The sequence below is a fragment of the Crotalus tigris genome, unplaced genomic scaffold (assembly GCF_016545835.1).
Source record: "Crotalus tigris isolate CLP2741 ecotype Arizona unplaced genomic scaffold, ASM1654583v1 scf7180000017935.1779662, whole genome shotgun sequence".
Classification (NCBI taxonomy): domain Eukaryota; kingdom Metazoa; phylum Chordata; class Lepidosauria; order Squamata; family Viperidae; genus Crotalus; species Crotalus tigris.
In genome coordinates, this window is record NW_024096727.1 from 557,840 (window position 1) to 584,236 (window position 26,397).

The 26,397-nt window shown below is 36.8% G+C and overlaps 1 protein-coding gene across 1 annotated transcript in view; it reads left to right on the top strand.

The window, feature by feature from the left end:
• STMN2 (stathmin 2) overlaps positions 1 to 24,465 on the top strand; it is a 38,220-nt gene extending 13,755 nt beyond the window's left edge. The window contains exons 2-5 of the mRNA XM_039344697.1: positions 16,728 to 16,823; positions 18,392 to 18,564; positions 20,380 to 20,571; positions 22,807 to 24,465. Of these exons, the coding sequence (XP_039200631.1) occupies positions 16,728 to 16,823; positions 18,392 to 18,564; positions 20,380 to 20,571; positions 22,807 to 22,866 (521 nt within the window). The 3' untranslated portion in view covers positions 22,867 to 24,465. The remainder of the gene's footprint in view (positions 1 to 16,727; positions 16,824 to 18,391; positions 18,565 to 20,379; positions 20,572 to 22,806) is intronic.
• The last annotated feature ends 1,932 nt before the right edge of the window (positions 24,466 to 26,397 follow it).

Sequence of the window (26,397 nt, forward strand, 5' to 3'; positions counted from 1 at the left end):
CCATCTATAAAACATTTTATAAAAATTCTCCCTTAAGTTCTGTGCTTGTGTAAATTTGACATTTCTCACCCAAATATTTTCCCAGGTGTCCAATGAGACTGGCTCACCAAAATTCTGCGCCCATCTTATCATACAATCTTTAATTAGTTCCGTTTCTGAATCCAATTCAACTAAAACCGCATAAATTCTCTTAATGTGGGTTTGTCTTGAATCCTTCACTTGCTTGATAAGATTTTCATCTTCTCTAAGAAAACCCACCTTACAATCCATCTTCCATCTGTCTAATAATTGCCTATATTGGAACCAAGAATAAATAAAGTTTTCTTGCGCTAACTCTTCCCTTGATTTTAATTGCCAGTTTTGTCCATCCCATTTAAGTAACTGTCTGTAAGACACCATATCCATTTTAACCCCTCTTTTTATTGCTTCTATCGCATGCCAAGGTATAGCCCATAATGGTACTTTGAAATCACTTTTATAATATTTTCTCCAAATCCTAAGTAAAGAAATTCTTAAGATATGAGATTTAAAAGCCCAATCCATTTTTTTATTGAATATTAAATAGGCATGCCACCCATAAAGTAAATCCCATCCCTCTAGATAAAGTATCTCAGAATTTGTCAAATTTACCCAATCACTGATTAGTGTTAAAACCACCGCATCATAATATAATTTCAAATTTGGTACCTTAAGTCCACCCCTCTCACGGAAGTCTTGCATAATTTTAAACTTAACCCTTGGCTTTTTCCCTGCCCAGATAAATTTATTAAGACCCTTCTGCCACTCATTTAAATTAATCTCATTTTTCAAAATTGGTAACATTTGAAACAGAAAAAGAAACTTGGGTAAAATATTCATTTTTATCACTGCAATTCTTCCCATGAGGGATAATTGCAACTTTTCCCAGTTCTTCAAGTCCTTCTGTACCCTGACCCACAACCTTTCATAATTATTTTTAAATAATTTTACATTAGAAACAGACAACATCACCCCCAAATATTTTACCTTATTAACAATCTCAAAACCCGTCAGGTTAGTCAAAATCTGCTTCTCCTGACTAGACATATTTTTAGGTAAAATTTTGGTCTTATTTACATTAATCTTAAAACCCGAGACCAAGCCATAATGATGAATCAACTGTAATAAGTTTACTACAGAATAATCAGGTTGCGACAAAGTAACAACCAAGTCATCCGCAAAAGCTCTTAACTTATATTCTTTTTTATTAACATATATTCCTTTAATTTCCTGAGACTCTCGAATTTTGATCAATAATATTTCCAATGTTAAAACAAACAACAATGGCGATAAAGGACACCCCTGTCTAGTACCTTTCTCTATTGTGAAAACCTCCGAAAGACCTCCATTAACAATAAGTTGTGCTGTTTGTTTTTGATATATTACCTTAAGGGCTTGTAATATATTTTCACCAAAATTCATTTCTTCCATTACTCTTAGCATAAAATGCCAATTCAATTGGTCAAATGCTTTTTCAGCATCTAAAAATATGAGCCCTGCAGGAACTTGGTTGTTCTTATCTAAGTATTCTAATAGATTAATAATTTGTCTAACATTGTTTTTCATATACCTTCCTGTTATAAACCCTGATTGATCTTTATGCACAAGATGATGCACCACCCTCATAAGCCTATTTACCAAAATTTTTACAAATATCTTATAATCCACGTTTAAAAGAGATATAGGCCTATAATTTTTTGGTAAAGTAAGATCTTGATCCTCCTTTGGAATCAATGATATAAAGGCACTACGCCATGAAGGAGGAATCTCTAAACCCTGTAAGATACCATTAAAAAGATCATTTAATGGTTGTATCATCTCCTCCATTAAAGCTTTATAATAAACAGCTGTTAACCCATCCATACCCGGTGCTTTCCCTAATTTCAATTGTTGAATTGCTGAGGCAATTTCCTCCTTAGTAATTAAGCCATTAATTTCATATTTCTGATCCTCAGTCAGTTTAGGAAAACTTGCCTCAGCTAAATATTTATTTATATCTAACAATTGTACATTAGTAGATTTATATAAGTTTTGATAATAATCCAAAAAAGATTTTTTAATTAATTCCTTCTGAGAAACTAGTTTACCCTTGTAATTTATTTTCTCTATTATTCTCTGTCTCTGTTTCTTTCTTAATTGATAAGCCAACCATCTCCCCGGCTTATTAGCATTACAAAATGTATTTTGTTTCATAAATAATAAGTTGGTTGCAGCTTGATCTGCTATCAACATATTAAATTGTGACCTTAATAACTTTACAGATTCTTTAGTACTTTCATCAGAAGGATTTAGAATCAAAGCCCTTTCTTTTAATTTAATTTCATCTTCAAGTTCTCTACGTTTCTGAATCTGATTTCGCTTATAAAAATTATTCATTTTTATCAAAACACCGCGCATAAATGCTTTACCTGCATCCCATACCATTGACATTGAAGTCCCCTTGTACATATTCAAAGCAAAATAGTCCTTTAAACACTCCTTTAATTTTTGAACATTCTTCTCTTGTCTAAACAAATTTTCATTAACTCTCCAGGATCTTCTTTCCTCTTTCTCTTGAATCAGCTCCATCCAAACTGGACTATGATCCGTCAGTGATCTAGGAAAAATCTTAACATTCTTTACTTTATTATACAAGTCCGTGGTAATCAAGAAAAAGTCAATTCTTGAAAAAGATTGGTGTCTATCAGAAAAAAAAGTAAAGTCTCTCTCCTCTTGGTTACGTTCCCGCCAATAATCCCTTAATTCCCAGTCTTCTTTCATATCAAAAAAGGCTTTAGGTAGCCTTGCTTGTTTAAGAAAAGGAGAGGAACCTTTCTTGTCCTTTTGTATATCTAAGACACCATTCCAATCACCCATTAATACCACTGATCTATAATCAAGCAATGTTATTTTTTGATGTAACTGCTTATAAAATTGTTCCTGTTGTTGATTTGGAGCGTAAAGTCCAACTATAAGTATTTTCTTACCATAAATACCAAGTTCAATCATCACATATCTCCCCTGGGGATCTGATTCTACCAGACAAGCTGGTAGGTTTTGTTTAACATATATAACAACTCCCCCTTTCTTCCCAGGAGCAGAAGATATAAAATGAGATCCCAAACGAGCATTAACTAAATATTTCTGATCTTTAAGTAAAATATGAGTTTCCTGTAAGCAAATAACATCATTAGTATGTTGCTTCAAATAATAAAAGATTTTTTTGCGTTTCTGAGGAGAATTCAATCCATTAACATTCCAGGTCAAAAACTTTGCCATCTCCCTTGGCACGCAGCCTGGAGAAGACACCATCAAACTCTGAAAGAGCTGCGTGTGTTGCATAACTCTTGGGTCTTGCTCCTCCCACCGGCGGTGATGCACTTCCAGGAGAACTCTCTTTAGGCTCTTTTTTACGTTGCTCCTTCTCTTTACGCTTATAGGCTGCACGGGTCATCCTCTGCTCTTTAACCTCCGTCTGGCGTTGCTTTACAGATTCTATCATCCCAGCGGAAACCAAATCTAATGCCTCAGATTGCTGCTCAACTTCCTTGCCATTCAAAGATTTCCGACCAGATGAGGTTGAGCCTGCACCCAGGACCGAAGTATAAAAATCTCTAGCTTTGTCAACTGTGTTCAATCTGTAGCGTGTCCCAGCATGGCTCAAAACAATACCCATCGGAATTTCCCATCTAAATGGCATCGATCTAGCTTTAAGCTCATTGGTTAAAAAAGCAAAGTCTTTCCTGCTTCTTAAAATTTTGGATGGGATTTCCTTTAGAATGATGACATCTTGGGCAGCAATCCGAAAAAGCTGAGCTTTTTTAAAATCAAAAAACAATGAAGAATTATTGATCCTTACCCATCAATAGAATGCCTGTTTTTCATTTCTTGAACTTTTTTGCCGAGGCAAATTTTAGAAAGAAGGTAGAACTCAGTACATACATAGGTTTGTGGCCATTGGACTCATCTCTGATATTTTGTTGTTGTTGTTAAAAGAGAATCCAATCTTATTAACTTAATGAATACCCTTAACACTCCCTTCAACAATGAAAGAGAAAACAGGCTATAAACTGCCAGCATATTAGAATAAAACTAAAAGTACCCTCCATAGCCAGATCACTTAACCTTCAAACTTTATGAGACTGTTCTTGGTAATGAAATCACTGAAAGATCAATGTAAATACATTTATGGGAGGCTAAAAGAAATACAACCTTTCGGTGGCCTGCACTTCATGCTTCATAAGAATTTAATCTCCTTGTTTCCTTTGTGGTGTCTCTCCCAAAGCAGAACATTCAGCTGGAATACAAACACATATAGAAAGGTTACCTAAAGGACAACAATAAAACAAACCAATACAATAGATGCAGTGGCAGAAATAAGCCAGATCACTGAAAATCAAAGCCAAATAATGGATTTTTTAAATTTTACTTTAAAAGATTGATGTTATAATCATCACTAATATATGTGTATGTATCTCTTAGATTAAACTCTGTATATATGCATTTAAAAGATATCAGGCTGGAATCTCTTGAAGAATATTTTAATATTCTTGTTTGAAGGAAAAATCAATGTAACTTTTTTCAATGGATTGATTGTTTTTCTTTTTTCTTAGCCTGGATAGGTGTTAACATGCCAACAACTTTGTCTGGGCTTCATGAGATATTGGTTGGAAGATGCCAGGGAGTTGCATGATTGTAGGTCAACTGAAAAGTCCATTAAATGATTTCCATACTGTTGCAAGGAAAATAGTGTGATTGTGACCTTATATTTAAACACGAAAAGCCCTGATCAATGCTTTCTCTGCTTTTTACATTTGTTGAAATGATCTTTTATAATTATTAATGAATACTGAGTTTTAAACTAAAGTTTAATATAAACTCTAAAAATTAGAGTACATTTGTTTTATTTTAATGTTGAACATTTGTTTTATTTTAATTTTGAATATGTTTTACCTCCAAATTGGTGGAATACCAATAACACACTTTTGACTAGCAAGTTAATCTTTAGGTATAGAATAGGGCGAGTATGCTTGGTGTAAATCTAGATTTTAGTTATGTTTGTGAAATATTGCCCCAGTGACTACTGGTGTTGTCCTTACTGTTAGCAGAGAATGCTGTATAGATGTCTGTACATCTAAGACTGATAACTTAATCTACACCTTTTTGTCACAGAAAGTGATAATGCAAAAGCTTCAATTATCCAAAAGCCTCCCTTGACTAAAGCCAGGATGACTGGAGAGATCAATATTTACCAATAAAGGAGAATATTTGTAGTTCAGGATTGAAATGAAGGGTCCCTTAGTACTCTCTGAGCTTGGTTGGTTTTTGTTTGTTTGTTTTTTTGCAAATGATGTTACGTAGACTAGCACTGGTGATATTACCAAGTTTAGGTAATGAAACAGCTGCAAGAAAATAACCAAACTCAGAGAGCACTAAGATCTCCTCAGATCAATATTTATGGCCAGCCTGATGTCAACTATAGCTCCCAGAAGATTACAACTTACAATGTATGAAGAATAAATGAGGAACACTATGAATTAATTGAATGAAATTAAAGAAAGAAAAATATGTTCGGATTTGGTAAAGTAAGAGAAAGAAAGGAAATGCAGTAGATCTAAATGAAGATCTGATTATGAATCTATGAAAAGTTGTGCCAGTGTAGATTTAATTCTAAGAGCTAACATGGATGTCTGAATGTCTGAATCAGAGTCGTAGGTTTTTCTGCATGCATATCGAAATAGAAATGTATAGGTTGGTAGCAAGCATGTTAGGTTCAGTGAATGATTATAATAGATAAAAATAGTACGAGTTTTGAGAAAGAACTGCAACATTCTGAATAAATGTTTTCTGGGGAATTAGTCTGTTAAATTACATGAATGGATGAGAATGAGATGAAGGAAGACAGAAAAAAATTGTCTGGCTATTCAGAGACCCAAGAATGAAGGAAAATGTGGACTGCTTAGTGAGTATCTTCTTAGAAAATAAAGAATGTTTGTTTCAGATAAGTATAAATTTATTTATATACAGAGATGTCAAAGAAATTAAACAAAAAGCAAAACTGATGAATATTTTTATGATAAAAATAAGAGAATCAATGCTGAAAAAAGGATGATATAAGATTCATTTTTGATAGGGCCAAAAGTGGTTTGGGAAAAATAGATATGGAACCAAAGAAACTACTGAAAGAAATTAATGTTAAAGTAGCATGATTGCAAGATGACTAGGTATGAAGCCTTTATGAAAGCAATATTAAAAGATTAATACTTCAACAGAACAAATGGTATATGAATATAAGCAATCAGGGTGCAGAAGCACTTGGAACAAAAAGAAAAGAATTATGTTACAGAATGTGCAGATTCTCACTAATAAGAAAAAGATGCTGGGGGAAAGGAAGAGTTGAAAGAGGTTGTGCATAGGGAAAAAAGTGATATAGGAGAATAATTTTTGAGAAGAAAGAGAATGGAAAGAAAGGATTGCATAATGTGCATAGAAAGTAAAAGATGGATACATAAAGTGTAATTAAAGACAAAAGGGTGTGATTAAGATTAAAAAAACAGAGTAATTCTGAAGCATAGTTTTAAATTTTCCTGGAACTGGATAAAGAGGATTGAACTAGAACTCTCCAGAAGAATGACAGTAATTTAAAATAAAGGTGATGAAATTATTTTGGATTAATTTTAATTGAGGGGATGCTTGAAGCATATGATAACATGAATTTTTGCATTATGGAATAATTCTGAGCAAGTATTCATATTCATATTAGTAAAGTTGGAAGGGACCTTGGAGGTCATCTAGTCCAACCCCCTGCTCGGGCAGGAAACCCTACACCATTTCGGACAAGTGGCTGTCCAGTCTCTTCTTAAAAACTTCCAGTGTTGGAGCATTTACTGCTTCTGGAGGCAAGCTGTTCCACTGATTAATTGTTCTCACTGTCTAACACTTTTAGGATAAAAATAAAACATAAGCGTGAATAATGATGCAATGATGAGCATGGATCTGAAAATTAATGAAGTCCAAGTTAATTGTACTTGACAAGAAAATGAAATGGACATTTTTAGTTAAAAACTAGAGCAATGATGATGATGATGATGACGATGATATGATATCACCTCGATAGAATTTTGGGAAATAGAGGTAGAAATTTTAAGATGCTAGGAGAAAGGCACTGGTTGTATATGATCTGTGTGAGGAATGAATGATTGTGGGAAGGAGAATGGAAAAAAGGAAAAAAGCTGAGTGTAAAAATGTGATTATCCCCAATTTTGGAAGGAAGTGAAGATGATACCTAAATTGAATAAAGTAGTAATGGGATACTTAAGAAGTATGTATAGCAGGGGTGTCAAACTCAATTTCATTGAGGGCCAGATCAGCATTGTGGTTGCCCTCAGGGGGCCAGGTGGGTGTGGCCAGGGTGGGTGTGGTGTACTGGGTGCTGGATGGTGATGCAAGCTTCCCGGAGCCCTGGGCAGCAGAGGTCAAATGCCCAGTCTGGCCCTCAAGCAGCCATGGCAGCAAGCCCAGCCCCACTTCCCCAAGGGGGCGCCCAGCTGTACTTACTTCCTCCTCAAGGCTGCTGCTGCTGTGCTTGCTCTCCTTACCCAGGTTGCTCATGATGAGTACGAGAGCAAAGTCAGAGGGAGGCCCATTCCCTCTCCATGGGAGGAGACCCGGCTTTGTATCCAAAGCTTTCTTACCAAAAGGATGGGAGACCCCTCAGGATAGGCCAGGAGGAGGGGGCAAAGGGATGGTGAAAGGGCAGCAGGGCAGGACTAAGATAGGACTTCCCTGAGACCCTCCCTCTCTTTTCCTTCTTTCCTTCCTTCCTAAGTACAGAGTGGTGGGAAATTATTTGAGATGAGGGAAGAAGAAAAACAGGTAAGAAATGCAGCTGGGGAGGTGTCACCCTTCGTGAGGAATGAAGAAATGCACCATCGCCTGGAAGTGGCCAGCGCGATGGTGCATTTCTTCATTCCTCACAAAGGTGACACCTCCCCAGCATGCACCCAGGGGGCGGAGCTAATGTGGCAGGGGCTGGTTCCTTGCTGTTTCCAGACGGCCTTGTGGAGCTAAGACTGAATGCATTTCAGCATAGATGGCCACCATAAAATTGTACATTGGCTCCCGGCCAGCCTGGGCCAGGGCCAAGGTAACAGGGGCCGTTCCCTCACTGTTTCCAGGATGGCTTCACAGGCCACATCGCAAGGCCATCCACCACTTCGCAGGCCGCATCCGGCCCCCGGGCCTTGTGTTTGACATGTCTGATGTATACTAACACAAGTAGAGATTGGATCAAGAATGAATGGATGCTGAAGGAATGTGTTAAGTGATCAATGTGAAAGGGGTATACTAAGGCAGTTTGATTATATGGAGAGAATAAATCACAAAACAGATGTGTGAAATAACAGTGATTGTGTCAAGAGGAAGCAGAAGATGAGGAAAGTCATATTTGGATGGAGTTCACCTGATTCTCAAAAAGAAAGAAGTGAGAAATTTAAACAACAAAAGGGAATGTATGAAGGAGATTATGAATGAGAGCACAGAAGCTTTACAAGGACAAAAAGAAATGGAGAAGTCTAGTGAATAGCCCTTTCCTTTCCTTCATTTTGCATAATGTTGTAAAGGGAATAGCATGACAGATATGTAAGACTATGGATTTAATGATATATTTTTGTTTAAATGTAGAATCTCATTCATTAATGGTATAGTGGCCATTGAGATCTTAGCACCCCTGATCTGGTAGCTGTAGTCTGTTGTTTGTTTGTTTGTTTGATAGTCATTAACAGGATTTTACCTTGACATGGTTTTATCATAATGTAAAAGTGCAATAGTGAACACAAAGTATCTGGAATTACTGAAAAATACAGAAGAAGAAGAAGAAGAAGAAGAAGAAGAAGAAGAAGAAGAAGAAGAAGAAGAAGAAGAAGAAGAAGAAGAAGAAGAAGAAGAAGAAGAAGAAGAAGAAGAAGAAGAAGAAGAAGAAGAAGAAGAAGAAGAAGAAGAAGAAGAAGAAGAAGAAGAAGAGAGAAGAGGAGGAGGAGGAGGAGGAGGAGGAGGAGGAGGAGGAGGAGGAGGAGGAGGAGGAGGAGGAGGAGGAGGAGCCTGGAGACAGCAGAATAGAAGAGAAAGAACTGAGAAGATAACAAAATACGAAGATCTAAAAATAGAAATAGAAAGACTGTGGCAAAAGCAAGCAAGGGTAGTACCAATAGTCATAGGCTCCTTGGGTGCAATCCCAAAACAACTGGAGCACCACTTGAACACCATTGGCATTGACAAATTCGCTATTAGTCAATTGCAAAAGGCGGCCTTACTAGGAACTGCTTCCATCCTGCGACGATATCTGTAATACCATCAAACATCCACATCTGCCTATCCCAGGTCCTGGGTAAGGACTCGATAGGTAGACAAAATGCCAAATCCAGTCTGAACATCTGGCTGACTGTGCGATGATCCATAATAATAATAATAATAATAATAATAATAATAATAATAATAATAATAATAATATGACATCATAAAATAGAGAAAGTCATAGAAAATGATAAAATTAAACTGCTCTGGGACTTCAGAATTCAAACAGACAAGCACCTGCAACATAACACCCCAGACTTAACAATTGTCGATAAGAAAGACAAAAAAGTCTGGATAGTGGACGTGGCAGTGCCTGGAGACAGCAGAATAGAAGAGAAAGAACTGGAGAAGATAACAAAATACAAAGACCTACAAATAGAAATAGAAAGACTGTGGCAAAAGCAAGCAAGGGTAGTACCAATAGTCATAGGCTCCTTGGGTGCAATCCCAAAACAACTGGAGCACCACTTGAACACCATTGGCATTGACAAATTTGCTATTAGTCAATTGCAAAAGGCGGCCTTATTAGGAACTGCTTCCATCCTGCGACGATACCTGTAATACCATCAAACATCCACATCTGCCTATCCCAGGTCCTGGGTAAGGACTCGATAGGTAGACAAAATGCCAAATCCAGTCTGAACATCTGGCTGACTGTGCGATGATTGAGAATAATAATAATAATAATATCCTTCAAGCTGACAACATCAAGCACACTGAAGTTAAGAAAAAGATTATAGGTGAATACATCAAGAGAGTGAACAAGATCTTAAAATCCAAACTCAATGGAGGAAATACCATAAAGGCAATCAACACCTGGGCAATCCCAGTCATTAGGTACACAGCTGGAATAGTGGACTGGACTCAAGCAGAACTAAAAGCAATGGATAGGCAGACCAGAAAAATAATGACAATGAATCATGCCCTTCATCCACGCAGTGACATTGATAGACTTTATCTACCAAGGCAAATAGGTGGGCGTGGAATGCTACAAGTACATCAGATGGTTGAAGAAGAAAAAATGGCTTTGGAAGAATATCTGAAGAACAATGATGAAGATGCACTGAAATTAGTATATCAGGAAGGCTTACTAACTACTGGAGAGACCAAACTGGCCTACAAGAAAGACCAAATGAAGAACAGAATAGAGGCATGGGAAGACAAAGCACTACATGGCCAATACATGAAAAAAATAGCTGGGAAAGCAGATAATAATAAACCTGGCAATGGCTAAGAGCAGGAAAATTGAAGAAAGAGACCGAGGGACTAATTCTGGCTGCACAAGACCAAGCCTTAAGGACAAATGCATACAAAGTCAAAATTGAGAAGACAGCAACAGACAGTAAGTGCCGCCTATGCAAAGAAGCTGAAGAAACAGTGGACCACTTGGTAAGCTGTTGCAAGAAGATTGCACAGACTGATTACAAGCAGCGGCATGACAAAGTAGCAACAATGGTGCATTGGAAGATCTGCAAAAAATATCATTTGCCTGTAAGCAAAAACTGGTGGGATCATAAAATAGAGAAAGTCATAGAAAATGATAAAATTAAACTGCTCTGGGACTTCAGAATTCAAACAGACAAGCACCTGCAACATAACACCCCAGACTTAACAATTGTCGATAAGAAAGACAAAAAAGTCTGGATAGTGGACGTGGCAGTGCCTGGAGATAGCAGAATAGAAGAGAAAGAACTGGAGAAGATAACAAAATACAAAGACCTACAAATAGAAATAGAAAGACTGTGGCAAAAGCAAGCAAGGGTAGTACCAATAGTCATAGGCTCCTTGGGTGCAATCCCAAAACAACTGGAGCACCACTTGAACACCATTGGCATTGACAAATTCGCTATTAGTCAATTGCAAAAGGCGGCCTTATTAGGAACTGCTTCCATCCTGCGACGATATCTGTAATACCATCAAACATCCACATCTGCCTATCCCAGGTCCTGGGTAAGGACTCGATAGGTAGACAAAATGCCAAATCCAGTCTGAACATCTGGCTGACTGTGCGATGATCGATAATAATAATAATAATAATAATAATAATAATAAATAATAATAATAATAATAATAATAATAATAATAATAATTCCTCAGGAAGAACAAAACCCTCTAACTAAAGAAATAAAAGAATTGAAACAAAGAATAACTGAGCATCTAGAACAGCACAAAAACAACAGAATAAGGCTACCTGCATTGAAGCTTGTTCCAAAGAAACAGTTAGCACAAGCATTAAAAGATGCAAATACTGCAATATCAAGTATAAGCACCAATTCACTGCAAGAAACAAACCAACTAATGTACAGCACAGCTGCAGTTATAACAGAATACCTGGGATGCAAAATCAACAAAAAAGAAAAACAAACAAACAGTGCACCAGAAAAATGGAAGGTTAGACTAGAAAATAAGATCAGCAAGTTAAGATCACATGCAAGCAAGCTAGAACAGATGAAAGAAAAGAAGCTGAAGAACAAGAAGACCAAAGAATACCTAATCAAGAAATACCACTTAGAAACAAGGAAGATCAAGGAAGCACTAGAAATAATAAAGCAACAAATAACAGCTATAGCCAGGAAAATCAGTAGATATGAAGCTCGAATTGCAAACTATAGGCAGAACCTCCAATTTCAATCCAATCAGAAACGTTTCTACCAATCCATCAATGGAGAAACTGCAAGGAATCAGTCAGTACCTGACAAGGAAGAAACAGTGCAGTTCTGGAAGCAGATATGGGATAACCCAAAGAAATACAACAAGGATGCGGCTTGGTTAAAAGAGGTGGATGCAAATAAAACAGAAGTTGAAATGAAAGAACTAGTAATAACAACAAAAATGGTAGAAAAAAGAGCAAAGAAAATCAAAAATTGGTCAGCACCAGGTGAAGATGAACTGCATGGGTTTTGGTTGAAACATCTAACTGTTATACACCCACTCATTGCCAAGCAATTCAACAATATATTACAAGGAGGAGAAATTGAAAAGTGGCTAACAACTGGGCAAACCTACCTAATAATGAAAAATCCAGCAAAAGGGGCAACACCAGGTAACTACAGGCCAATTACCTGCTTACCAACAACTTTCAAATTACTAACTGGTGTAGTAGCTGATGCAGTGCAACAGCATCTAGTTGAAAACAATCTCTTTCCACCTTAGCAGAAAGGAAACCGCCCCAACAGCAGAGGAACAAAAGATCAACTCCTAATAGACAAAATTATCTTGGAAAACTGCAAGAGAAGGAAGACCAACCTGAATGTGGCATGGATTGACTACAAAAAGGCATTTGACTCTCTGCCACATGATTGGATAATAAAGTGCCTAGAAATAACAGAAGTCAGTAGAAACATCAGAAAATTTGTGCAAAGATCGAGGGCACAATGGAAGACACAGTTGCAGATCAATGGTGAGAGGCTGGGAGAGGTTAATATCAAGAGAGGAATATTTCAAGGAGATTCATTATCACCATTACTATTTGTTATTGCACTGTTTCCTCTGTCAACAGTACTGAATAACTCAGGACATGGCTATCAAACATCAAAAACATCTGCCAGACTATCCCACCTCCTTTATATGGATGATCTGAAGCTGTATGGAAAAACATCTTCTGAAATAGAATCGCTGCTCAACACTGTCCGTATATATAGCCAAGATATTGTAATGGAGTTTGGCTTGGACAAATGTGCCACACTTACTATCAAACAAGGAAAAATAGTGAAAACTGAAGGAATCAAGATGCTCCACGAAAATAACATTAAGAATCTGGATGAGGAAGAGTACTACAAATACTTGGGTATCCTTCAAGCTGACAACATCAATCACACTGAAGTCAAGAAAAAGATTAGAGGTGAATACATCAAGAGAGTGAAGAAGATCTTAAAATCCAAACTCAATGGAGGAAATACCATAAAGGCAATCAACACCTGGGCAATCCCAGTCATTAGATACACAGCTGGAATAGTGGACTGGACTCAAGCAGAACTAAAAGCAATGGATAGGCAGACCAGAAACATAATGACAATGAATCACGCCCTTCATCCACGCAGTGACATTGATAGACTTTATCTACCAAGGCAAATAGGTGGGCGTGGAATGCTACAAGTACATCAGATGGTTGAAGAAGAAAAATGGCTTTGGAAGAATATCTGAAGAACAATGATGAAGATGCACTGAAATTAGTATATCAGGAAGGCTTACTGACTACTGGAGAGACCAAACTGGCCTACAAGAAAGACCAAATGAAGAACAGAATAGAGGCATGGGAAGACAAAGCACTACATGGCCAATACATGAAAAAAATAGCTGGGAAAGCAGATTATAATAAAACCTGGCAATGGCTAAGAGCAGGAAAATTGAAGAAAGAGACCGAGGGACTAATTCTGGCTGCACAAGACCAAGCCTTAAGGACAAATGCATACAAAGTCAAAATTGAGAAGACAGCAACAGACAGTAAGTGCCGCCTATGCAAAGAAGCTGAAGAAACAGTGGACACTTGGTAAGCTGTTGCAAGAAGATTGCACAAACTGATTACAAGCAGCGGCATGACAAAGTAGCAACAATGGTGCATTGGAAGATCTGCACAAAATATCATTTGCCTGTAAGCAAAAACTGGTGGGATCATAAAATAGAGAAAGTCATAGAAAATGATAAAATTAAACTGCTCTGGGACTTCAGAATTCAAACAGACAAGCACCTGCAACATAACACCCCAGACTTAACAACTGTCGATAAGAAAGACAAAAAAGTCTGGATAGTGGACGTGGCAGTGCCTGGAGACAGCAGAATAGAGAGAAAGAACTGGAGAAGATAACAAAATACAAAGACCTACAAATAGAAATAGAAAGACTGTGGCAAAAGCAAGCAAGGGTAGTACCAATAGTCATAGGCGCCTTGGGTGCAATCCCAAAACAACTGGAGCACCCCTTGAACACCATTGGCATTGACAAATTCGCTATTAGTCAATTGCAAAAGGCGGCCTTACTAGGAACTGCTTCCATCCTGCGACGATATCTGTAATACCATCAAACATCCACATCTGCCTATCCCAAGTCCTGGGTAAGGACTCGATAGGTAGACAAAATGCCAAATCCAGTCTGAACATCTGGCTGACTGTGCGATGATCGATAATAATAATAATAATAATAATAAATCCTTGCAAACATTTAGGTCTAATTATGGTGGGGGTGGGATTTCTCTCCAAAACGTTTATTTCTGTTAGTAAATGTATACAAATTAATGCATCCGTCCTGGAGAACTAATTATACAATCTTCTCAACTAGTGCTAATTGTGGAAGAAGATATAATCAGACCCATTCAGAAAATCGGAGCTATCATGAGTTTCTGAATGGTGATGGGTACAAATGTGATTAATAAACAAATAAATAATGCTTCTTTCATATGAGCATAGATTCCATTCCTTTGCATGAAAGAATGTGAGCATTATCTGATTTCTTCTAATGAAACCATTCAGTGATCTCAGCCACTTTCTGGTAGGAAAGCGAATTTTTCTCACTCAAGCTAGGAGGAAACTCTTCAAGTGAGCCACATTTTGTAAACTAATTGACTGAAAATAGATAGTAGCCCCCCTCTAGTGCTCCTCTGTCTCCTGTATTTTAATAATTAAAATATTATTAAAAATTAAAAATATATTAAGCAGCAATGAAGCTAGATATGGGTGGTGAATTCAGTAACAATGGCAAAGACTTCATTTCATACTGTTTTGGATGGCACTCAATATGCTACTTAGGAAGAATGTTAAATCTTTTGGAATACTAATAGTGTTTAAGATGTGGCTAGATTAAAATCAGAATATCCTGCTACTGATGTTGCCCTACAAGAAAAAATAAAACTGCAAAGATATAAATGCAGATAGAACATGAAATGAACATGGGAAAGCTCAACAATGGAAGATGAAACATATGAAATTAGCATTTGAGGCAGCAGCAAATTGCAATACATTGGAATTGGCCATGTTCAGCCAGAGGATTATGCTGTTTATAACTAAGGACACAAAAAGAAAAAATAAATGATGCTGTTTTTCACAGTCATGAAGAATATAGCAAGGGCGGAACTAGGCTACTGTACAGTCAATGACCAACAAATACAATTTTGCCTTCATGGACAATCCTGTCATATGGCGATTATCCACGTTTATGCTCCAACCAGTGATGCAGAAGAATAAGTTGATAATTTTGTAATTAAGTCTGATCTGAAACCAACAGAACATACAAGCAACATGTGCCAAACTTTACTGGAGACTGGAATGCCAAATGTGGAAATAGTAAGGAGGACAACATAGCTGGACTGTATGTCCTAATTAGTATATCACAAGACAGAGTGTGCAGAAGCTGATATATTACTAGTGCAAGGAGACAAAAGAGTTTAGGGGTGTGTGTATACCTACTTATTTATATCTCCAGTGCCACAATTATTATTAAGGATTTTATATGTGTAACTCTGAACATGTATTTGAACTTCCTTATGTTATAACTGAGGGGAATTTCTGAAACACATATTACTTGTGCCTGGCTACATGAAGATATGATGTGGATGTAATTTCATGTTCCACAAAATAACCAGTTGGAAGACACTTCTCATCTGGGAGGAAAATCTATCATAAGCTACTTTTTAATAATCATTGTGTATTTCATTTCTCCCTGTGTTCTTAGTAAACAGCTAGAGAAACATGGCTTCAGAGAAAACTGCATGAGAGTGCAGAATGTGAGGCTGAAGTAAGGCTTCATTCCCTTAGTCCACCAGAAGCTTTCTGTTTGCAGGGGTCAATTAAAGTCTCTCATTTTCTCTTTCCTGTCTCTGGAAATATTAGCAATTTGTCTTCTCAAATATAAAGCAACATTATGACAATGAATAAGAGCTGAGCCACTCAGGTCACCTGTCTGAGTGAATTTCCTTTAAAGCTGGCAACCAGGATAGCTCATAGCATGTCTGACACTAGTTTGGAAGACTCAAGAAAGGTAATATGGCAAATAGTTGCAACAGAGAGATCCAAGGCTTTGGTGCCATTATTGGCTTCTTTCCATCGCAACATTTGGTACCTGGAGAACTTAATTCAATGTAGGTAATGGTAGAGGTGAACCTACAAAAGAAATATTTATTCTTGTTTACTATTGTGGGCTTCAAATGAGAATGAGAATGTAGCAGAAAGAGCGAATATTCTTACATACTTCAATTATAAAGAAGCAACCTTTTTAAAAAAAATTCACACTTTATTAGATATTTTTATCAAGTAGCAATTAATTTCACAAAGATACAAAGTTACAATTTGTCATGTAAGTTCATTGCCTAGAATCTGAGCTGATTAATTATATCAAAACATCCTGTAAACAGAAAAGATGAAAGGACTAATCCATTCTCTTTCCTTTCAGCTTATAAAGAAAAGATGAAGGAGCTGTCCATGCTTTCTTTGATCTGCTCCTGTTTTTACCCAGAATCTCGCAACATTAATATATACACATATGATGGTAAGTAAATTTCAACACCAATTGTTTTCCTTAGTGAAGATTTGTTCTTCCATAGGAGATGCATATTTTTCTCTTGTTTTGTTATTTAACAATGATTTCTGGAAGCTACAAAATACTATGTTGACTTCTCTTGCCATGCTGCAAAACAGCATGGGATTATAGATTCTGAAGTCATGCATATTAGAAAGCACCATGTTGGACAGATTGATTTGACTTCTGATTAAATGTAAAGTTTCTATGACATAGGTAGGAAAGCTTTGTATTGGTCACATCTGGAAATTGAGAGCATTTCATGAAACTGTCACAAAATGACTGTCATGTTATGATTACAAAATTCCACATAATAGCAAAAGAGCTTGTGCAGTTCTAATCATTCACATCTTATCTTCCTGGTGTATCTTTACAAATAGAAATGTTTTACAAAGAACTGATCAGCACCCATTCACCATTTTTAAGTTCTAAGAGTATCTGATGAGTTTATATTGAGTTCCAAGTCCTTGTAAGTAAAAAGTATGCTAAAAGCTGGCATTTTGCTTTTCAATACAATAACTTCCTATTTAATTGTTGAGTTTAGAATCAAAGGAACAAGGAGCTTGGGAGAAGCTAGTGCAGATACCTCTGAGCACCGGGGTTATAATACTCACCGTTTGTCCTAAGAGAGCTTTAATATTATTATTAAATTTAATATTTTAATATTATTACCATCCAACTAAATCATGATATATAAAATATATCTAAACATTACATTCAGTAAAGCAAGATGGCTTATATTCACTTAGAGAAGTCTTAGGTTTTACCATAATTGCAAAGTGTCTTCAGTGTACTAATTATTACATTAGTTGCATCATAACTGACCATGCAATTTCCAGAGATAGGAAATATATTTTAATGCATATTCAATATTTTATATTTTAATATTAGTCTCATTAAAATATGAAAAGATGTAAATTTTATTTTCTTCTTAGTAATATCATGTTGTATTAGGAAAGCAGAGGGTACAGTGTGACCTGTTCCTAAAACATTAATTGAGGACCTAAAAGATGTATATTTTGTCATTGATTTCATTACTATAATAATCACAGACCTATTTGCATTCATAGAGTCCCAATAGACCTTTAATTTTATTTTTTATTTTCATTTTGATTGGCTTGAGATAAATTAAGACTCTCGATAATTGCATCAATTCTCTCTAGTTTGGAAAGAGGTTTAAGTGACTGAATGAGTATGTTAAACTCCTGCTAGGATGCCAATTTTATACCTTAACCCTTACCCCCCCACACACCAAAAAAAATCAGCCTATCTATTACAATGATTTCAAACTAGTAGTATCAATTTCTTTTTGTGGCTCCTAAGCAAAAAAAAAAAAAAAGTACATCCTTGCAAGCCCAAAAGAAAATTGTGTAGTACCCTGTTATTAATATAAGCCATCTGTATAGTGCATTGCGTTTTCTCTAGCACTCATTTTAGTGAAAATTACCCGTATTGCTTACTTATGGTCATTATATTTCCTTAAGTTGTCTATTATTGATATACCATTTGAATTAGATATTTTAACTTTACCTTCACAGATATGGAAGTCAAACATATCAACAAACGTGCCTCTGGCCAAGCTTTTGAACTCATCTTAAAGCCGCCATCTCCAGTCTCTGAAGCACCACGAACCATGCCCTCTCCAAAGAAGAAAGATTTGTCCCTTGAAGAGATCCAGAAAAAGCTGGAAGCTGCAGAAGAAAGGAGAAAGGTATCTAACCATATATACAGTAGAGTGAATGCATGATGGTATTTCTTGGGTTATTTTAAGCTTTCATTTGCAATCTATGACATATGTGTGTTATTGAACTGATGTAATTTTTCTTAAATCTCATATTGCATGTTTAGAACTGAATCTATATGTGTTTCATTTATGATGCATACAATGATATCCATGTTTAAAAATGCAAGAAATTATAACTTAAGATCGCCAAATACTTGAGAGTTTCAGTGTTAAAAGGATTGCTAATCACATAGATATACAGGTTTTTCTGACTTGTACTTCACAATAAAAAAATCAGCTTAGATTACCAGAAACCTGTGTTTATTACATCTACCTGAAGTGTAGAAGCGTGACCAGGTTACTGAGATTCTAGGGCAGAATTAAGCTAGCAAAAAAACTCCTTAAACCAGGAACACCTTACCAAAGAAAATAGCTTTAAACTTGTTAATTGATTTCAAACAGTCTTAGAATTAAACCTCTCCCTAGTAATTACATTAGTGTTTATTAATCAGTAGTGTCAGCCTTATGCACAAGTGTCAATAGCAAATTATATAATTGAGAATCCAATTATGCTCCTAGTTCTCTAGCTATTTATCATCTAGGGTTGCTAAATTCTCTTTTTTTCTCCCTTTTTAAGTGTTTTCATTACTTACTGAGACATAATTCATATTTTCTGATCTATGAACATAATAAAAGGGTTTGATTTGACATAAACCATTGTTCTATGCATAGACATCTGAGAATAAACAGTAATTTATTCAGAATGAATAATATTTATGGAAGGTAATTTTGATGAGTGTGTATAACAGTATAGCATTTCCCATTCCATTCCTTTCCTCTTCTAACTTTTGATCTTTTTACATTTTAACACAGGCCAAATATTTTTGGCCTCATTTGTTCTGGGATAAAGCCTAAAAGGGTATGGATAGAGGAGAATATTTGTAGTTCATGATTGAAATGCGGGGTCCTTGATGCTGTCTGAGCTTGATTGTTTTCTTGCAGATATTTCATTACTCAAACCAAGTAACATCTTCAGTTTAATAGTGTGTGAGGCTTGCTCTCATTTTATATTCTAGTGCAGGGGTGTCAAACTGCTGGTCCATGGGCCAGATGTGTCGTGCTGAAACTGCATGATATGAGATATCTAATATGAGATATTAGATATGAGAAACTGATAAGCTTATGACAAAGAAAAGTATATCGAGGCTGGCATCACATTTTATACTTTATGGCAATGAATTAATCAATTTTCTAAGATTTAACCACTGAGCCATTGTGCCCTCCTACATTAGACCATAAATGAACCAAAAAGTCTAAACCCAAAAAACAGTCTAAACCAAATACACACAAACACCCATGCCCACAAAAGCAAAGTTACATCTAACTTCCATGTGTACAGTCATTAGGGGTTTAACTGATTTAGTTAAGCCTGTTGAATGAACATGCCCATTGAGTGTGACCTAATGCAAAGCAAGCTGGGGCTTCTGTGCTTTCATTAGTTATATTCAGAGAAATTTTGAATTGCTGTAGAAATTGTCATCAGTCAGAAATGGTGTAAGGTCTCCTGCTTGGGGGGGGGGAGGCTTGGACTAGATGACCTGCAAGATCCCTTCCAACCCTGTTATTCTATTCTATTCTATCTTGCTTGTCACACAATGAGAGGAAAACTTGTACTTGCCAATTTTTTTACTTCAGCACAATTAGCCATCTTTTGTCTCTGAACATTAGAGACACACTGAATCTATTCTCTTTCAATGTTTTTGTAACTGACTGGCTCATTTTTTATTTCTTAACTTTATACAGTCCCAGGAGGCTCAGGTGCTGAAACAACTGGCAGAAAAGAGAGAACATGAGCGAGAAGTCCTCCAGAAGGCTTTGGAGGAGAACAATAACTTCAGCAAAATGGCAGAGGAAAAACTGATACTGAAAATGGAACAGATCAAAGAAAACCGTGAAGCTAACTTAGCTGCTCTTATTGAACGTCTTCAGGAGAAGGTAACCAGGCTGGGAGCAAACCAAAGTACAAAAAGCAAATTGAGATTCAGCCAAACAAATCTGAGGAAGCCCTTGGGGTGGCAGGGACAGGAATCCTACTCAGATGTTGAGCAGGGATGTCTAAGTAGTAGTGTTTGAGTTAGGTAAGATTTTTATTTATGCTCAAGTGAATGTGCCAGCAGGTTAAAAAAAAAAAAAAAAGAGGATGAGCATTCTGACTATTCAGTCAAATTCCTGTCACATTCCTGTATCCTCCTGACCCAGCCCCTGCTGATTCAACATGGCTCAGAAAGACTCATCCCTCTTCTTTTGTGAATTCAGAATACTGTCTTAACTAATCTGTGCACTCTTCCCCAGACAGTCACCTTCTTAAGTATTTTGGCTTTCAGCCTGCAAAATCCTGGAAATTCTTGGGATTGAAATAGAACACATCAGAGAGTACCAGGCTAGGCACAGCTGAGCTGTATGAAAAGCTTCATACTTTAAAATGCATAAATATGTCAACCTTTCCCTTTAGGTGGATAAAAGGGATCACAAATATAAGCACATTTTGCCTGGCATGGAAGTAAGGTCCTGCATGCAATATAACCCTCTCATTTATGGTTCTCTTACCTTTCAACATACTTCATTTCTATAAATTGGACATTTTTTTTATTAAAAGTTTTTACAATTTTACAATAAAATCCCCCTCCCACTACCTCCGTACCCTCCCAAAAACCCTCCCCCCCTCTTCCCAGAGCTGAATACAGGGTTAACCAGAACTAAGAATACAAAACATTTAAACTTAAATAAACCTCAAACAGAGGTTACATTAAAAAAAAAGAAAAATCCAATACATATATATAATAAAAAAATCCAATATGTATATACAATAAAAAATACTTATTCTCTTAAACTTTAAACATAAGTTATTCAAAAGCTAAATAATATCTTTTAATATCATACTTATACCGTATAAAATTTATCCATCTTTTCCACACCAAGAGATATTTCTCTTGCGATTGATCTTTCAAATAAGCCAAAATTTTTGCCATTTCAGATAAATAAGAAACTTTAAAAAGCCATTCCTCCAAAGTAGGCAAAAATTCCTTCTTCCAATATTGTCCTATCAACAACCTTGCCGCTGTAATTTATAAATTGGGCATTTTGAGCATATAGACTAGCCCTATTTGGATGGTTATCGGAATGTCTGAGTGCTAAAACTGAGGAATTGCACCCTAGTTTCATTCTTGCCTGTATTTTCCTTGCACATATTGTCCTTGACTTTCATGAAGCAGGCTTGAAGCAAACCTTTATTAGCATTAAAATGAATATGCTTAGACGCTTTCTCCAGATTAGCAATTTTCATAAATCAGTTGTGTGATTGCAGGACATTTCCAAGCATATTCACACTAAGTACATTAAGTTCAGGATTGAACTGATGTGATGTCTCATTTGTAGATCTTGTACTCTTCCATACTTTTAGCTCTCAGTCATTCCTGTGAATACCAGGATAGGGCAACTATACAAATTTATGGGCATAAATAATATGTTCATTAATTTAGCAAAATATTTAGTTAACTCCTGATTCTGGGGAAAGAAGCAGGCATATGATTTCACACAATATAGACTTTTCACACACAAAGACTTACTGTATTAAACCTCCTAGGTATCTGCAGAGGGGTGGGGTGGATGAACAACTATCACATGGCAACGCAGACCCCATCTGCATCTTATCTCATGAGACAGGGACACAAGGCCTAGTTTTGTGTTGTGACGTTTCAATCCACGTGTTGTCTTCTGCATTCCAGTAGCACTAGATGCCTAGTCCAACTGTTCTATTTTTTTTTTCTTTTATTCAGTTTGTGAATAAAACCATTTCAAATCAACTGGAGAGTACATTGTAAACCAGATTCAGAGTAGTACTTGTCCTGAAAGAAAAGAGCAGGAAGGCAATCGCCATAATTCTGTTGTTTCTTTTGCTTGCAATCTGTTGTCTGAAATGGTATGGGTCTCCTGCTTGAGCAGGGGGTTGGACTAGAAGACCTCCAAGGTTTCTTCCAACGCTGTTCTTCTATTCTTCTCCTGTCATGAATCAAAGAACAAGAGTTGTGTCATTCAGAATGCTTCTTTTATAGCCCTTTTAAAGCTGAAGTTCATGGCCAAATCTTCTTGCCATTTAACATTCTTCCTGAAAAAAAAGAGTAAGGTGGATGTTAAACTTGTTTCTACTTTATTTCCCCCTTTTATTCCCAGGAAAGGCATGCTGCAGAGGTTCGCAGAAACAAGGAGCTCCAAGTGGAACTGTCTGGCTGAGCCCAGCAGTGGAGGGAGTTGGATAGCTCCCCTGCCTATATTATTACAGATTATGAAATATTAGTATAGGAAATGTATGACATGGTTTAAAAAAATGAATCAAGAACTCAATAAAAACAAAACAAAACAATTAAAACAATGCAGTCTTTGCAGAATGATTTGCTTGATGTTTAAAATTAAAACTTGGATCTTATTTTGTAAATACTTACATTTTTGTTAAAAAATACAAGTATTGCATTATGCAAGTTATTTCATAATCTTTACACGTCCTGTAACAGGCTTTTGATGTCGTCTGTTTTCATTCAGTTAAATTTGTTAGAACTTTGCTATGAAGTTCTTTGCAGCAAAATCCATGCCAAACTGTATACTCATTCTAACTGAAAACCAAGTCAGCAGAAGGTCTATGGTGCTACTGTCGCGTCATCACTTAATAACATGGAAAGCTTTGCAATCAATAAGCTTAAGTCAATAAGCCAATTACAGGTAGGCATTCTTATTTGATTAAATGGTCTAGAAAATGAAGTCATGGAACATTAAGAAATCATAATTTATTTACAACTCCAGTGCTCTTCTACAGAAAAAGCAGAACTGTGCTGTACAGAAACAAGTTCTACAGAGTTCAGTGAAATTTATCCCCCATCTAAAGGAGAAAGCTTTTAGAACACTTCAGGATTTATTGTAGTATAAAACAGTAAAGTTGCATGTCTTAAGTTTTGAAGAAAAAAGAATTTTCCCAACAAGAAGGGAAATAGATAATAGATACTTTTAAAAAGGCATTGTATGCAGTAGGGAGTGAACAACCATATTTGGCCAGATTCAAAAATTTCCCATTTTCAGATTCGCTGCCAGAGAAATTCATGGAATTTATAGGTATAGAAGCTGCAGTCCGTTTCATTATCTTAGGCTCTAATCCAATGCTTTTCACTGGGAACTTTACAATGTGTTGACATCAACTCCCGGAATTCCCTAGCTGGCAATGCTGGCTGGAGAATACTGGGAGTTGGTCCACACACCTTTAAGTTGTCGAGGTTGAGAAACACTGCTCTAGCCTTTCAAAACCTGGTCCATCCCTCTTGTGGTGGCACTACAATTCCTAGACTGCAGTTCCCAAAGCTCCATAACCCCAAAGTATCTGAAGGATATCAGTTTGGAAATAGGCATATTGTCTTGTCTCCAGTTGCTAAAATCTGTGAAGAGACCATGAACATCTTTGCAGACAGAATTCCAGCCTTAAGCTTTGTGATTTTGTAACACTGCAAGATCCTCCGTGTGCTATTTTTCATCCCAAATCAGTGAGCTGGTCTTAATCCTACTAACTTCTGCTCTATAGTGTTAGTCTGTCCTGCCTACTTTTAAAACACTATCTAAATGATGAGGGCTGAAGCAGTCAGGATGACTAGCCAAGGTGCTTGTGTCAAATAGTATCACCAAACTCAACATACATACTGTCTGAAACAGCTGCCGCCAGCTTGAAGGTATCCCAAACTCTCTTGGAAATTGCTGCCTGCGTATTCTACTCTTCGTTAGTGCTATTTTCCTGTATGTCATTGTGAGCAAGCTGTGATTAATAAAGAATTGGAGTTCTGTGAACTGAAAAAAGAGTCATCTGTTGTCTCACTTGATCCCTTTCATCAACGTAATACTAATAACTAGTATTTTTAGAATGACAATGTTTTTCTTACATTAGATATTCAAGTGAGGTTTCTTTTAAAATGCTGCTACTTTCCAAACTTCACTGTCATAAAATGTGTTATCTATTCCAACATAAAATTTGGCACATGTAAACTAGTAATCTCAGCTATTGGTGAGAGTGAGCAAATGTAGAATAGTTTAAAACTGCTAACAAACCCCAAATACTAGAAATATTTTTGTAGGCAGAGGAAACATATAACTGATTCAGTTTTGATGGTTAGAACTACTTTTCAAAATTCTGCATAGTGCTACCAAGTTGATCAACTGCATTTCTGTTAGATGAAGGTAAAGCTGATAAATAACAGGAAGGTCTATTTGATACAGGAGAAGCATGGTCAAAATATAAATCAGCAAATATCATTTTAACCCTTCTCAGTAGCTCAGACATTTTTGAAAGTAGTTATCTATCTATCTATCTATCTATCATCTATTTATTTATTAAATTTATAGGCCACCCATCTTAGCGCAAGGTAACTCTTCATCCTTCTAAATTCATGCTATGCCACCTATGAGTCACTGGATACTCCATTAAAATAATAAATCTATTAATGGAAGAAAAAAAGGTCACTCATACTCTTGTGACCTCCGACTTGGTTATTGCAATGTACACTACATGTGGCTGCCCAGTGGTGGGATTCAAATATGTGAACAACCAGTTCTCTGTGTGGATGCTGCTTCCAGAAGTCCATTCTGGGCCTGGGCAACAAAAAATTAGCTACCGGTTCTACCGAACTGGTGCAAATCGGCTGAATCCCACCACTGGGGCTGCCCTTGGAAGAGCCTTCAGATCGTTCCAATGGCGCAGAACATTGGTGGTTAATGGGCCGGTTATTTGGCACATGTGACACCAGCCTGCTTTTGAGTGCCTTTCAAGGTACTGGTAGCCCCACAATGTAGAGCCAGATTGCTTATGAAGCCATCTCTTTCTTCTATATGTATTTTTTTTTTTGAAATTATCAACATGTAAAATACAAGTGAAAATAAAGATAGTAGAGAAGAGGAGGAGGAAAAGAAGAGGAAGAGAGAAGTGTGAGGTAAAGGGAAAGGGGGGAAAGTATTAGCTTCCCGCTCTTTTCTATGCAGTAGAATAAAAGTAATAAAATTACAGCCTCAGCTTTTGAGCCATCTCTTTCTGACTGTTTCTATCTGTCCAAAGGGATAGGAGAGGCATATTACTAACAGCATTGACCAAAGAGTGCTGGCTGGCAAGGCTTAAAGAAAAGCCTTTTCTGCTGTGGCACCCAACTTCTAAACATCATTCCTCTTGAAAGATAAAGGACACTTCATTACCAGATATCAGAAAGCTAACAAACCAGATACCAGTCTGGTACCCGTCTCAAGGGAGGGAATTCCAGAATTCTGGTGGTCAATCTCCCAGCAGCCATTCACTGCATCCAGTGGTGGGATTCAGCCAGTTCGCACCAGTTCAGCAGAACCGGTAACTAATTTTTTGTTGCCCAGGCCAGGAATGGACTTCCGGAAGCAGCATCCACAGAGAACCGGTTGTTCACATATTTGAATCCCATCACTGACTGCATTTCAGGAGAAAAGGGCAACCAGAGAAACGTTTTGAAGAGGATTTTAGGGCATGGTAAACCTCCAGGAAGATACATACCTTTAGATGTAGTGGTCCCAAGAGAATCTTCTTTTCCCCTGTTTTGAAAGAGAGTGGGGTTAGTGTTATGTGTTGATGTGAATTACTTGGAAACTGTTGGAAACGGTCAAACGGCTGCACCTGTTTAAACTCCACACTGTCTGTCTACATGTTCGTTAGCTTGTGTTTAAGCGGGAAATACTGTTTTAATTCTATTGGCCACCGCCTAGCAGTGATCAGTATAA